The 12,893-nt window shown below is 36.0% G+C and overlaps 1 protein-coding gene across 1 annotated transcript in view; it reads right to left on the bottom strand.

Moving 5' to 3' along the window:
• Plxdc2 (plexin domain containing 2) overlaps positions 1–12,893 on the bottom strand; it is a 302,801-nt gene that overhangs the window by 61,800 nt on the left and 228,108 nt on the right. Inside the window, exons 8-9 of the mRNA XM_090318997.1 lie at positions 9,875–9,970; positions 9,571–9,652 (exon numbers count right to left, since the gene is read on the bottom strand). Of these exons, the coding sequence (XP_090175123.1) occupies positions 9,571–9,652; positions 9,875–9,970 (178 nt within the window). The remainder of the gene's footprint in view (positions 1–9,570; positions 9,653–9,874; positions 9,971–12,893) is intronic.

Here is a 12,893-nt window from a genome sequence, read left to right as displayed (position 1 = left end):
CAAAACTTAAATTCTCCATCAATCATTGCTGGGGTAATCATGTTATCCTTTCTAATTTTCATTTACTTGGTTTTATTATTTGTTTGTTTTTTGGCGGGTTGCAGGGCTGTTCCTGAGCTCTTTTGCTTAAGGCTAATGCTCTGCCACTTCGAGCCACAGTGCCACTTCTGGTTTTCTGGTGGTAATAAGAGTTTCTTAGACCTTCCTGCCCTGACTAGCCTGGAATCATGAGTCTCAGATCTGAGTATCTAGGATTGTAAATGTAAGCTATCCACACCTGGTTTGTGTGTGTATGTGTGTGTGTGTGTGTGTGTGTGTGTGTGTGTGTGTGTGTTTTCCAGTCCTGGGGCTTGAACTCAGGATCTGTTCACTGTCCTTGGGCTTTCTTAAGGCTACCCTTTGGGCCATAGCACCACTTCCAGCTTTTTCTGTGTATGTGGTACCTAGGAATCGAACCCAGGGCTTTGTACATGTTACTCGAGCACTCTATCACTAGGCCAGACTTCTGGCCATTGTTTTTTTTTTTTTTTTTTTTAAAACAGAATCACTATTATTTTTCCATATGAATGTGAGGGATGAATGAAATAATAATTGAATTTATCAACTTTAGTGATAGGAAAGGTGTTTTTGTGATGCCTGGCACAGAGTAAATCAAGAGTTAAGGGTAAATATTGTAAATATTGAAGAATCTCCAAGTCTGAAACATCTATACCCTTCAAGTAACCTTCCTTCCTTCCTTCCTTCCTTCCAAACCTCTTGTCATTTTACAGTAATAGTATCTGCAGCAGCCACTGAAGAAGAAATTCAGGCAATGATAAAAAGAGGTCTGTGTGTTTATGAAGTATAGAGGAGGTAGAAAGGTATTCTACCAGGGAATGGGTAAATACAGAAGTCTTTCCTGGGTGTTCACAAGATATTATTTTAAGAATATAAAATCTATTTTTTTAAAGGAGACCATATCATTAGAGATTTTTTTTTCAATCAAAGGCATGACTCATGAAGATAGCAAATCATTCTCCCTTGACAATAAACTGCCATGGAAAGATTTCAAGAGCTGAGAGAAAAGGAAAACTAAGAAGAAAAGCTAAGCTTTTAAGAACCTACCAGTTCTCTTCTAAGAAGGCTCAGAGCAAGAAGAATGCATGCCGAGCTTCATTCAACAGCACCTGTCATGACATGGTGAACTAGCTGTGCCATTTTTTTCTGATAATGTATACCAGGCTGGTTGGAGTGTCATATAACTACACAAAAGGATGCATTTTAAGAAAGTACTGTGTTCTTAGAACTAAACAAATCACCGATTATTACATGCCCTGCCAAATTATTAGATTTTTCACTTTTGCAAGAATGAGAAATTTCCAGCATGTCATTTACATTCAAACTCTTGGAAGGCTGTGATCGTAAACAAAAATGTGTCTCTGATCCAGAGCTTGACAGAAAATAAACTTTTAGCATGTAGAAAGTATCCTGAGGATTTTTAAGCTGCATAATTCCAAACAAGAGATTGTAAATTGTCACAGGGTACTGGCAGCTCACTTCTACAATCCTAGCTACTAAGGAGGCTGAGAGCTGAGGATAACGGTTTGAATCTAGACTGGACAAGAAAGTCTGTGAGACTCTTCTCATCAATTAAGCACACAAAAAAGTGGAAGTGGAGCTGTGGTTGTAGTGGTAGAGCACTAGATTTGAGCGAAAAAAGCTCAGGGACAGCACCTAGTCCCAGAGTTCAAGCCCAAAGAGTAAGGTACAAAAAAGAAAGAAGAAAAAGAGGAGAGAGAGAGAGAGAGAGAGAGAGAGAGAGAGAGAGAGAGAGAGAGAGAGAGAGAGAGAGAGAGAGGAGGGAGGAGGGAGGGAGGGAAGGAGAGAAGGAGGGAGGGAGGGAAGGAAGGAAGGAAAGAAGGAAGGAAGGAAGGAAGGAAGGAAGGAAGGAAGGAAGGAAGGAAGGAAGAAGGGAAGGGAAAAATGAACAGAGAAATAAAGGAAGGAAGATTAAAAGAAAATAGACTAAACCAACATGTTTTACCTTTGGTGATAAAAGTTAGCAGAAAACAGAATATGAAGAACTATTTCATTACCTTTTTTCCCCCTAACTTTCCTTTATAAAGATAGAAAAGAGTTGGCTTTAGTATGACCTCGTATTTAAACATTCTTGTAGAGTTTAATATTAAATTTTCAGCAAAACAAATACTAGAACTATAAACTAGTTTCATTAATATTGGAATTTACCACAGTACTGGCCGTTGCAACAGAAGATTGCTAATGTGAGTTTCTCCTAGCATTCAACCCTTATGTCAATATTTTTAACAGGTAAATTGTGAACTTCGCTTTTTCAAAATAATGCTTGCAAGGATTATGCTCTCTTTTCCTTATAGTACTTTGGGTACCTACAGTTTTGATAAATTGAGCAAATGCAGTTCCATTCTTGGCTAATTAACTTTTAATTATTTCAGGGCAACTCATTATTATATTTGTGGCAGTAGGCTAGGGGAATAGAACTATAATTTCACACTAAAATGGTCCAGTATTAAATTCTCTTTAAATGTTTGTTAGATCAAGTTTGCTGAAGTCTAAATGAATATCATCTATAAGGCAATGTTAAATAAATCTATGGACTTTATCTCCGGTTTGTGAAATGGTGCTCACATATAGAAAAAAACACAGTATTAGTTTACTAGAACACTTGTAGGTGAATTAATGCACCTTCTATCTGGCAAATATCATGTAACCCTTTTACTAATTACAATAAAAAAAATTAAAAAAAAATAACCTAAAAGGCCTAAGCATTTCAAGAAAGGACTTCATTATTTGAAGACTTAACTCAAACAGCTATTTCTTTAGAATTTGGATTAAAGAATATCACTTCTATTCTGTATATATATATATATTATATATATATACTTAAAATCTGGCAGGTTTCTAGTGACCAAATGAGACAATGTGTCTAAAATGGGTAATAAGAAGATAGAGGGGAAAATGTGCAGTTCTGCAGTATTCTTTATAAAAGAAGAGAACCAAAAAGAATCACTTGCAATTTATATTCACAAAAAGCTAGTAAATCAGATGCTGTCTTCCCATAAGAAAAATGTCGAGACTGAACATTTGGCAGTGATATTTTCCTTCTTCTGAGAAACTTGCTTGTGAATTTTTCTGATAATTGCCCCTATATCTCTCTACAGAATTATTTTCTTTCTTCTTGAAAAGATTAGTTGCTTTGCTTATTGACTGGTTGATGGTAGGTAGTGATATGTAGGTAAAACTTCAAACCAAAAGTGAAAAGAAATATGATAAAATGGTAATATTTCAGTTTTGAACTGAGGAAGAAAACCCATTTACTAATACACTAATTTATCTGCTCTGAAGGTTTTCTATATTTAAAGTTCTTCGAAACACTTTTGTATAATAGATAAAATGACATTTCACATCCTTATGGTTTTATAATCAATTCAGACAAAAAAGAATCAGCAACCTTTTGTTAAAGATGGGCTCAGATAACTCAAGGGAGGGGAAAAAAGAATGTTACTTGCAATACATTTCCTTTTTGGAAGACAGTTTTGTTTATGCTATATTTTTGGACAAGCTAATAAGCAGAAATTCTCTGATTCTTTATTTGAGAATTGATAAGACTAATTACAGAATATCTTGGAAATGATTTCAAAATTCAATTTACTTCTAGTGGATATTGCAGCTTAAAGGCAGTTATCAAATTTGTACAAAATTTACAGAAGTACCTTACTTCCTTTAGGGAACTACATTACCATCTCAAGAGCTAACATGTTTTAAAAGTTAGAGTTAAAATATTCTTCAGTGATTCAACTAGCTAACAATATTCTGAAATATCTTGTTTTATCATATTTACTATCTTTTTCTAGAAAATTCTCATTTTTTGAAATTTAATTTTTTGTTGTAAAGGTGAAGCACAGAAGGGTTATAGTTACATAAATAATAAGTCCATTTCTTGTTGAATATTGTTACTCTCTCCCTTGTTTTTTTCCCACTTTTCCTTCTCCTCAATCCCTTCCACCAAGGTGTAAAGTTCATTTCCAAGCTAAAAAAGTGAAAGTTGAATGTGTTTGACAGCAAATATTTTAAGGTATTTACACATTTCTTTAAACTGCAGTACTTTTCTCTTTCAGTTGTATGGATAATTGTCTCTACATAACTTTTGGCACATCACCCCAGGCTTTTAGTAGTCTTACATCAGACATGAGTTTTTCTGTTACTGTTTTCAGGATCCCCTGAAGATGACATACTTTCTGCCAAAAACAAAATGTGTTTTCTAGATTATAAAAAATTTCTTGTCAGGCACCAATGGCTCATGCCTGTAATCCTAGCTGCTTAGGGTGCTAAGACCTGAAGATCCTGTTTCAAAGCCAACCTCAAGAGAAAACAAAGTCCATGAGATTCTTATATCCAATTAACCATCAAAAATCCAAGGATGAAGCTATAACTCAAGTGGTAGAGTGATAGCCTTGAGCAGAAAGTTCAAGGACAGTGCCCAGGCCCAAAGTTCAAGCCCTAGGACCAGCACACATACAGAGAGCGAGAGAGCGAGAGAGCGAGAGAGCGAGAGAGCGAGAGAGCGAGAGAGAGAGAGAGAGAGAGAGAGAGAGAGAGAGAGAGAGGAGAGAGAGAGAGCGCGGGGGGGGGAGGAGAGGGGAAAGAAAAGAGAGAGGGGTGAGGGAGGAAGGAAGGAAGAGAGTGAAAGACAGAAGGAAAGGAAGGAAGAGAGGAAAGTAGGAAGGAAGAAGGGAAAAAAGAAGGAAGAAAAGGAAGGAAGGGAAATTTGTATTTTATATTTTAAGCCTAGCAATCAATTTATATACTGAAAATCATACTGTTTTTGGCTACATATTCAGTAATTCTTATGTGGATATAGCAGTAATTTCGACTTGAAGGAGAATCAATCTAGAAAAGAAAGTTATTGATCCTAGAACATGGATTAACAGTGTTTCTGATCTAAGCATTGGTGTCTTATGCCTTTAATCCTAGCAACTCAGGACACTGAGACCTGAGTATCCTGGTTCAAATCTATCCCCAGCTGGGGAAAAAATCCACAAGACACTTTCCCCACCAGAAATCTGAAAGTGGAGCATTAGCTCAAAGTGGTAGAATGGTAGTTTTGTACAGAAGGAACTTAGGGACAGCATTCAAGCTTCATGACCAATTAAAAAATGTTTCTGAAACACTTCCATATAAACTTGAGTGATCTTGCAAGGTACCTCATCCCCAAACCACTTAAGTAAGAAGAAGATACAGAAATTTGCTAAGTAGCCTTGACTTCCTTTTTATCTTTTTAAGAGGCATAGACTTCACACCAATCAGAAATCCAAAAACGCCTCTATGTGAACCATGTAAATGTGTCCTCTATGAACTACATGCAAAATGAACAGAGGCCATGTGTCAAAAGGGTTCTGGAATCTACGGCTTTTTCCAGGATATAAAAGGTACAATTGAATAAATACAATTATACTAATTCTTGCTTCTGGTTTATCTTGGGTTATAAATTGCATTTTGAGCCAGTGATTCCAACAGTATCTGACTTGCCATCCAATCACTTGTCATTCAACCACTGTGCTTCTGGTTTCCTACATCTAAACCTTAAAATCTTGAATTAAATTAACCTTATAATGAAACGACCTTGTCATCCCCAAAGGATGACAGCAGAGGTGCTCCTTTGCTTGAGGGTTATATTCTGAGGTGAATAAAAAGCTGAAAATCAAAGTTAAAATACCCTGAGTATTCTTTAGTATAATAATCCTCAGAAGCACAATACATCTTTTAATAGTTCTATTCTTCGTGCAGGAGCTCAATGTGTCTCTTAATCTTGTTCCTCCTGCAGTGTCACAGAGGAGTGGAGGTCTTTGATTGTCCTTAGAGGAAACGGATGGATTACTTAATGTCAGCCACATGATATGAAGGATATCCATAATCCCTTGGAGAACTACAGTCAGATGCAATGCTACAAAGATAGTTCAGTGACATGAAACTGGTGCCCCTGGAAGGACGCTGAGATCTGAGGATCTCAGTAGGAAGCATACATAGGAAGAAAAGTCCTGGAGATTCCATCTCCATCCAATTAATCAGCAAAGAGAAAAAAAGCCAGGCTGGAGGCATAGCTCAAATGGTGAAGTGTTATCGGAACAAGGAAAGCCAAACAATCATGAGACTCGAGTTCAAGTTCTGACAGAGTCACAGCAAGAAGAAAAGATATTCACCAGTACTAGTCTCCTTGGTAGTCTATTTAAATATTTTCCCTGCCCCCACTCAGTTTAGGTAGCCTCTTTTCTCTAAGGTAAATTGTAGAAATTAGTAAATGTGCAAATTAGTTTTAAGTCAGACTTACTGACCTTACATATTTTCAACAGTTTTGAAGCATCTTATGTGCTATCCACCCATCTTTCAAATTTAGCAGATTATGCATCACTATCCAAGTTCTGTTTCTAATTTTCTGGCTTACTAAACTAAATACCCAGATCCAAGAGATTTTATTGTAACTACTTCAGTGCATGTATTTATGATACATAGGAAAGGTATTGAAATTGTCCAGTAAACATATTTTAAAAATCACCAATAAATGTACAAATATATCACTGACTCTTACTTAGCCATATAAAGCTAAATGTCATATTTTCAATCATTTATACAAACAACACTCCCCACATTAACATTCTCTTGTGAATATATATTCATAGATAGTCAAAATATATTGCTAATTAAATACTTTGCTTTCAAGACGAAGACTGATGAAGTAAGGAATCTTTAAAGGGCAAGGATGCTTTAAAATGATGCAACAATTAAACCTATTGTTATTGTCAGTCGTATGTTCTCATTTCACTTACCATAACTAGTGATTCTATGTATTCTGTATTTATATGTGTCAGATCTATCTCTAAAAATTTATGTTTCATTAGGAATATAAGAGCCTCTCCCTCCCTCCCTCCTTCACCCTCCCTCTCTGTCTCTCAGCACTGAATCCAATTGGGAATCATAACTTACAGACATTCAAATTTTGCTGACGATGGAATAGAGACAGAAGCAAAGTGATTAGTTTTAATTTTGTCAATTTACAGACACAAAAAATGGCTCAGAAAGAAAATGAAACAGGGAGGGGGGAAGATGTAACATTGCCCCAAAAGAAATGAACTCTTTACCTGACTTATGTAACAATAATTTAAAGAAGAAAAATGGGAATGAGCCAAGTATTTTAAGTACATTTACTCCTACATCTCCTTCTATGGTCGTGTAATGCAAATCCTTCAATGGGTAAGCCATTGAAAACTTTTGTCTTAACTTTTTGCTACCAAGAAACTGGAATTCAAAGAAATAAAGCCAGTAAAGTTATCTTATAATTTGAGAGGAAGCTCAATTTGAGGGTTCAGTAATCATCAGCAATCAATTATCATTCAGAAACAAATGGGTACAGGAGAAAGTTAGAATGGTGTGAGAACAAAACTCTAAGGGACAATTTTTATACTACTGAAGAGAAGACTTCTCTAGTTTAATTTATTTTAGATTTTTTCTTTCTTTTCATAAAGCAGTAAAGTTCAGGGAAATAATGTTGGGCAGCAAACCAAAGGTGTAGAAGCCCACAGGTCTAAGGAGAAATTAATAAAAGGGCAATGGGGAAATTATTTTGAACAAAAGTGCAACGATCCATAGTTTAATTAATTAAACAGATTTTTTGATACTTATTAACTAGGTTTCTAAAGAATTAAAACTAAATCCAAGACTTTAAATCAATGTTGAGTATTCAACAAAATACCTAACAGTAAGATGATGACAACTTGTATTTTTTTTAGTGGTGTCCTGTGGTGAATTTCTATTAATATGTAGTTTTAGGCACCTTGGGATTCTCCTCTCATTCTCCTTCCAGTCCTTTATAAATTACAGGCCTAGGCCTGTAATCCTAAATACTTAGGGAGCTGAGATCTGAGGATTGTGGCTGGAAGCCTGGTGGACAGGAAACCCCCTAAGACATGTCTCCAAATCAGAAGTGGAGTTGTGGCTCAAAGCGGTAGTGTGTGTAAGCCTTGAGCAAAAAATGAAAAGCTCAGGGACAGTGCCCAGACCCTGAGTTCAAGCCCCATGACTGATAAAACAAACACTAAATCACATTTCTTTCTTATAGCATCTTCTATAAAATGCTGTATTTATTTTCCAGTAGTATATCTTCACTTTTCCAGAAAACAATGAAGGATAGCTTACTTATTCCACGGACAGCCTGGCAGGTATAAGAAAGAACAGGTGAGCTACCATGACTAAAAGCTGGGAGTGTTTTTGAAGATTGAAGTTCATTTTCAAAAATAACATTTAACAGTTCCCAAAACTTGAGCAAAGAGCTCTGATCAAATGATGTTGTTAGATAAAGTATCTGAAATAAATTCCTTGGTCCAATAAGCTACCTGCGTGCGTAATCTCTCAGTAAAAGTACATGTTAATAGTAGAGCAGATTGTTGATCGCAAACAATTCTTGTTTCAAGAATTGTCTTACTGCTAATTAGCTAAGGTGGTCAGAAGGTTTCCTCTAAATTTTCCTGCCTTTATAAACACTGGAAGCCCCTTATTCTGGAAACCCTTTATTTTCAGAGAAAGGGGATCATAGTTCTCTCATTTTAATCCAGTCAGGAATTATTCATTCTCTTGTTTTCCTGCAATATAAGATAGGTTTCTTGGGTCATACAGAAATAAGGATAAATCATATATTTATTTGCTTTTGACCAAATTAGAGCCTGATGATGGAGACAGGCAAATGAAGAAACATCTGGAAATTCTATGTTAAAACCTAATGATGATGGTTTGCCCAGAAGTCACCAATGAATAAACTTGACCTTGAACAAGAGATAAAGAAACAAAGTCAAAGTTCTCTACTTAGTTATTTTGTGCCTTTTTAGTTTCAGAGGCTTGTAACTCCTGAAGTATATATGTGAAAATGCCATGTCTTGAGACTTCTCACATTCATAAGGTTTTGGGCAACTTTTGATATGCATGTATTAATATTCATGAAAGTATAACAAAATATAAAATACTAACAACCTTTGATTTTATAGCAGATCCTCCTGCTCTGGATATATAACTGAATTAAAGTCTGCTTTGAAAAATGCTAACTATCTGCTTGCCTGCCTTGTCACTATCTGGAATTTGTTTCTCTTAGCATACATTTAAATTTCAAGGAGAGGCTGGATGCCAGTGGTTCATGACTGCAATTCTAGCTACTCAGAAGGCTGAGATTTGAGAATGCTAATGCAATGTCAGCTCAGGCAGAAAAATCCCCATGAGACTCTCATTTCTAATTAACCACTTAAAACTGGAAGTGGAGTGGTGGTTCAAAGTGGTAGAGCTCAGGGACAATGTTCAAGCCCTGAGTTCTAACCCCTAAACTGACACTCCCCTCTAAAAAATTCAGTGAGAGAGTAAAGGCAACAAATATTATTATTTTTTAAAAAATCAGCCTTGATGGTATTAAATCTGTAATCCTAGGATTCAAGAAACAGAGGCAGGAGGATTTCCAATTTAAGGCTAAATAGTAAGTTCCAGGCCAGCATGGGCTACATATTTAATAATATTTCTCACCTTTGAAGTTTGCTGCACCAACTGCAGTTGAAGCCAATCTGAGAGGATACACAAGAATCACAGCCATTAAACTGCAGGCATGCTGGGAAATAGGAGAAAATAGATTAACCACCAAACACTGACAGCATGGAAGAGTAAAAACAAAACACTATTCAACCTGTTCATCCCCATCCGCATGCAAGATCAAGGTAAGCCATGCATGTCAACCTATGTTGCAGTTATACAATTAACACAATTATTATAAACCAGGTGTATCATCAACCTGGCTGATCATTCCCTCAACAATGTTAATGCATTGGCTTACTGGGTAGTGGGGTCATCTCTACTGCAGAGACATTTGTGATTCGTGACATCTGTAGTTCTACTCGGTGATACTCATAAATGGTTCTTCTCCGAACATCTGTACAAAGCCAGCAAGAAAAAGAAAATCAGCCTTTCGTATCTCCCCACATGCAAAGTGACAACATTTTAATAATGGGTAGAGAATTATATCCTTTTTAAAAAACCTGATACAAGTAAAAGGAAACTTCAGCCTATGAAGGGATTGAGGGTACAAATATTTCCTGAAAAACATGAAGCCAGAACTCTTTCTAATTCCTAAGGATGTAAACACTGACTACTATGGTGTCAGATTTCTCTCTGTGTGAGCCAGTCCAATTTCTTGTCACCCAGAGAATGCTAACGGCATTTTCTTGATAGATTTATGTATTTTGAAAATTTCTGACATGGGAAATCATAAAGAGAAGATGTCACAGTTTCTCCCCAATTAAAGATCAGAGTGATTATTTTAGGGATAGGCTGCAATTATAAATTTTCACAGTCTAAAGTTAATGACAGAATAGCATTGTGATGGCTTGAAGTGTTAAAAATAGTATTCTTTGTTTTTTTTAATTTCCTATTTTATCATCTGGGTAATATATAGAGCGATTACACTTACATTCATCAGGTAGTGGGTACATTACCTCTCGAACATTGATACCCTTCTCATGTTTTTGTCCCCCTTTCCCTCTCCCCACCCCCTATAAGTCAAAACAAATGGAAGAGATGTAAAGTCGAATCAAATAAAAGAGTTTCAAATAGAAAAGGAAAGATGAGAAATTATCCCTACTTGCTATGGTACAATTTTATACATAAAAGATCCTGAAAATCCCACCCAAAAATCTAGATTTAATAAATACTTTGAACAATATAGTAGAATATAAAATCAACATGCAAAAATCAGTAGCTTTTTGTATAACAACAATGAATATCCCCCCAAAAAATCAGAGAAACAATTCCATTGACAACAGTTTCAATAAAAAAAAATCAAATATGGGGCCGGGAGTTTGGCCTACTGGTTAAAGTGTTTGCCTCGCATGCATGAAGACCCGGGTTCGATTCCTTGGTACCACATATATAGAAAAAGCCAGAAGTGGTGCTGAGGCTCAAGTGATAGAGCTCTAGCCTTGAGAAAGTCCAAGGACAGTGCTCAGACCCTGAGCTCAAGCCCAGGACTGGCAAAAAAAAAAAATGTAGGTATAGGCTTAAGCAAGTAGGCAAAAAATCTCTACATTAAAATCATAACTTCTTGAAAAATGAAACTGAAGAAGTCATTAGAAGTCATTAGTCATATTTGTAAGTTGGTAGAATTAATGGTATGAAAACGGATCTAACTTATCAAAAGCAATCTATACATTCAGTGTAATTCCCATCAAGATTCCAATATAATTCTTGGCAAAAATACAAATATTGACCCAAAAATTCAAATGGAAGTATAATAACTTCAAATAGTCAAAGAAACCCTGAGCAGGAAGAGAAATGCTGAAGATTTCACACTGGACTTCAAATCAGACTACAGAGCCATAGTACTAGAAACAGCATGAAACGTGCACAAAAACAGACATGAAGACCAATGAGAAGAGAAGACCCAGAATGAAATCATAGCTGCAATCATCTAAATTTTGACAGAAAGCACCACCTTTTGAAAACTTTTAAGACAAATAAGATGATTGCTCATCCTTGGCCTTTGTCTGAATAAGGCATGTTTCTAGTATGCAGCTTTCCCATGCCTCATACTGAGCAACTTGATTTTCAAAAGTAAACAGACAAAATGGCCTTGCCATCAAGAGCACTAGATCATATGGGCCACCCACCATATTTGTCATTTCCTCTTATCCTTGGAAAATTTCAACTACTGATTCTGACTGGGAAGATTCTAAGAGTTAAATACAGACAATGGGTATGGAGTACAGAGAAAGGGGGCGTTTTTCTTTAGGCCAGCTCTAACACCTTCTCAGACATCTCCAATTATTGGGAGAAGACTTTAACAAGACCAAAGTTAATGAGAATGCTTTTCATTTGGTGACTTGCCAATCCATGACAGCTTCCCAATTGTCATTTCTGTATTATGTCAAAAACAAGTCATAAGGGAATTTATTCACTGGCTGGCATGGTCAAATGGTAAAAGCTTTCATGTGATTCCAGAAATTATTCAAGTCTGCTTCAAAAATCAGAAGGCAAGTTCATGTTAGTAGAACCTTGGTGATACAGATACAATTTCAACCAGTCTCTTATAACCCTTTTTAGCAAAGCCATATTAAATATGAAACTTATCCACGGTGAGCTTTTAGATATGAAAAGAATAAATCCGAACAGAGGCACTCACAGAGGAAATATAGCTTAACAATCAATTCTATCCTCATATTTATTTAAATATCTCCATAGTTTATTAGCATAGCAAATAAAAGCTTCGCTAATATTTCCCTATTTGTGTTGTCAGTACCTAATGAATGGCCCCAAATGGTTCAATCTTATTTATTTTGTAGTTCAAACTGAGCACAGCCATAGCATTATTTATTGAATCATTTTAATGTAAATAGCACAAGCTGCCTAACTACAATGAATAAGGTTTATTCCCAGCATGAAGACTCAGTAAAAATAAGAGGCTTTAGATTAAAAAAAAAAAGACACTATCATAGCAGCTATAAGCTTCCATACAAAGAAGCCATGCAGCAACAGAATGAGCTAGTTGAAGTTGTTCCGGGAAAACATCCAGAAATAAAAAAAGTCCTTGGGCTTCAAACTTTACTTCTAATTCCTCCTGTTATTCTATTGCTATTAACTAGTAATGCAATTAAGCCTTAAATAAAGCACCAAAAACCTGAGGTAATCATGAAGATCGACTCTGGATCTCTCTGGCTTTCCTCTCATCATTCTCATACTGCTTGCAAAATTTGAAGTAGCAGCTAAAAACCTAAATGTTCAAACTTACTTGGGTTCAGTATTGGAAGGAAGTTTAGACATGTGTCCTAAAACAATCTCTGTACCCTAGCAGCAGAACAATC

This window comes from Megascapheus bottae, chromosome 26 (assembly GCF_031878675.1).
Source record: "Megascapheus bottae isolate mThoBot1 chromosome 26, mThoBot2.hap1, whole genome shotgun sequence".
NCBI lineage: Eukaryota > Metazoa > Chordata > Mammalia > Rodentia > Geomyidae > Megascapheus > Megascapheus bottae.
Note: the sequence above shows the minus strand (reverse complement) of the source record. Positions and strands in the feature narration are given on the sequence as shown.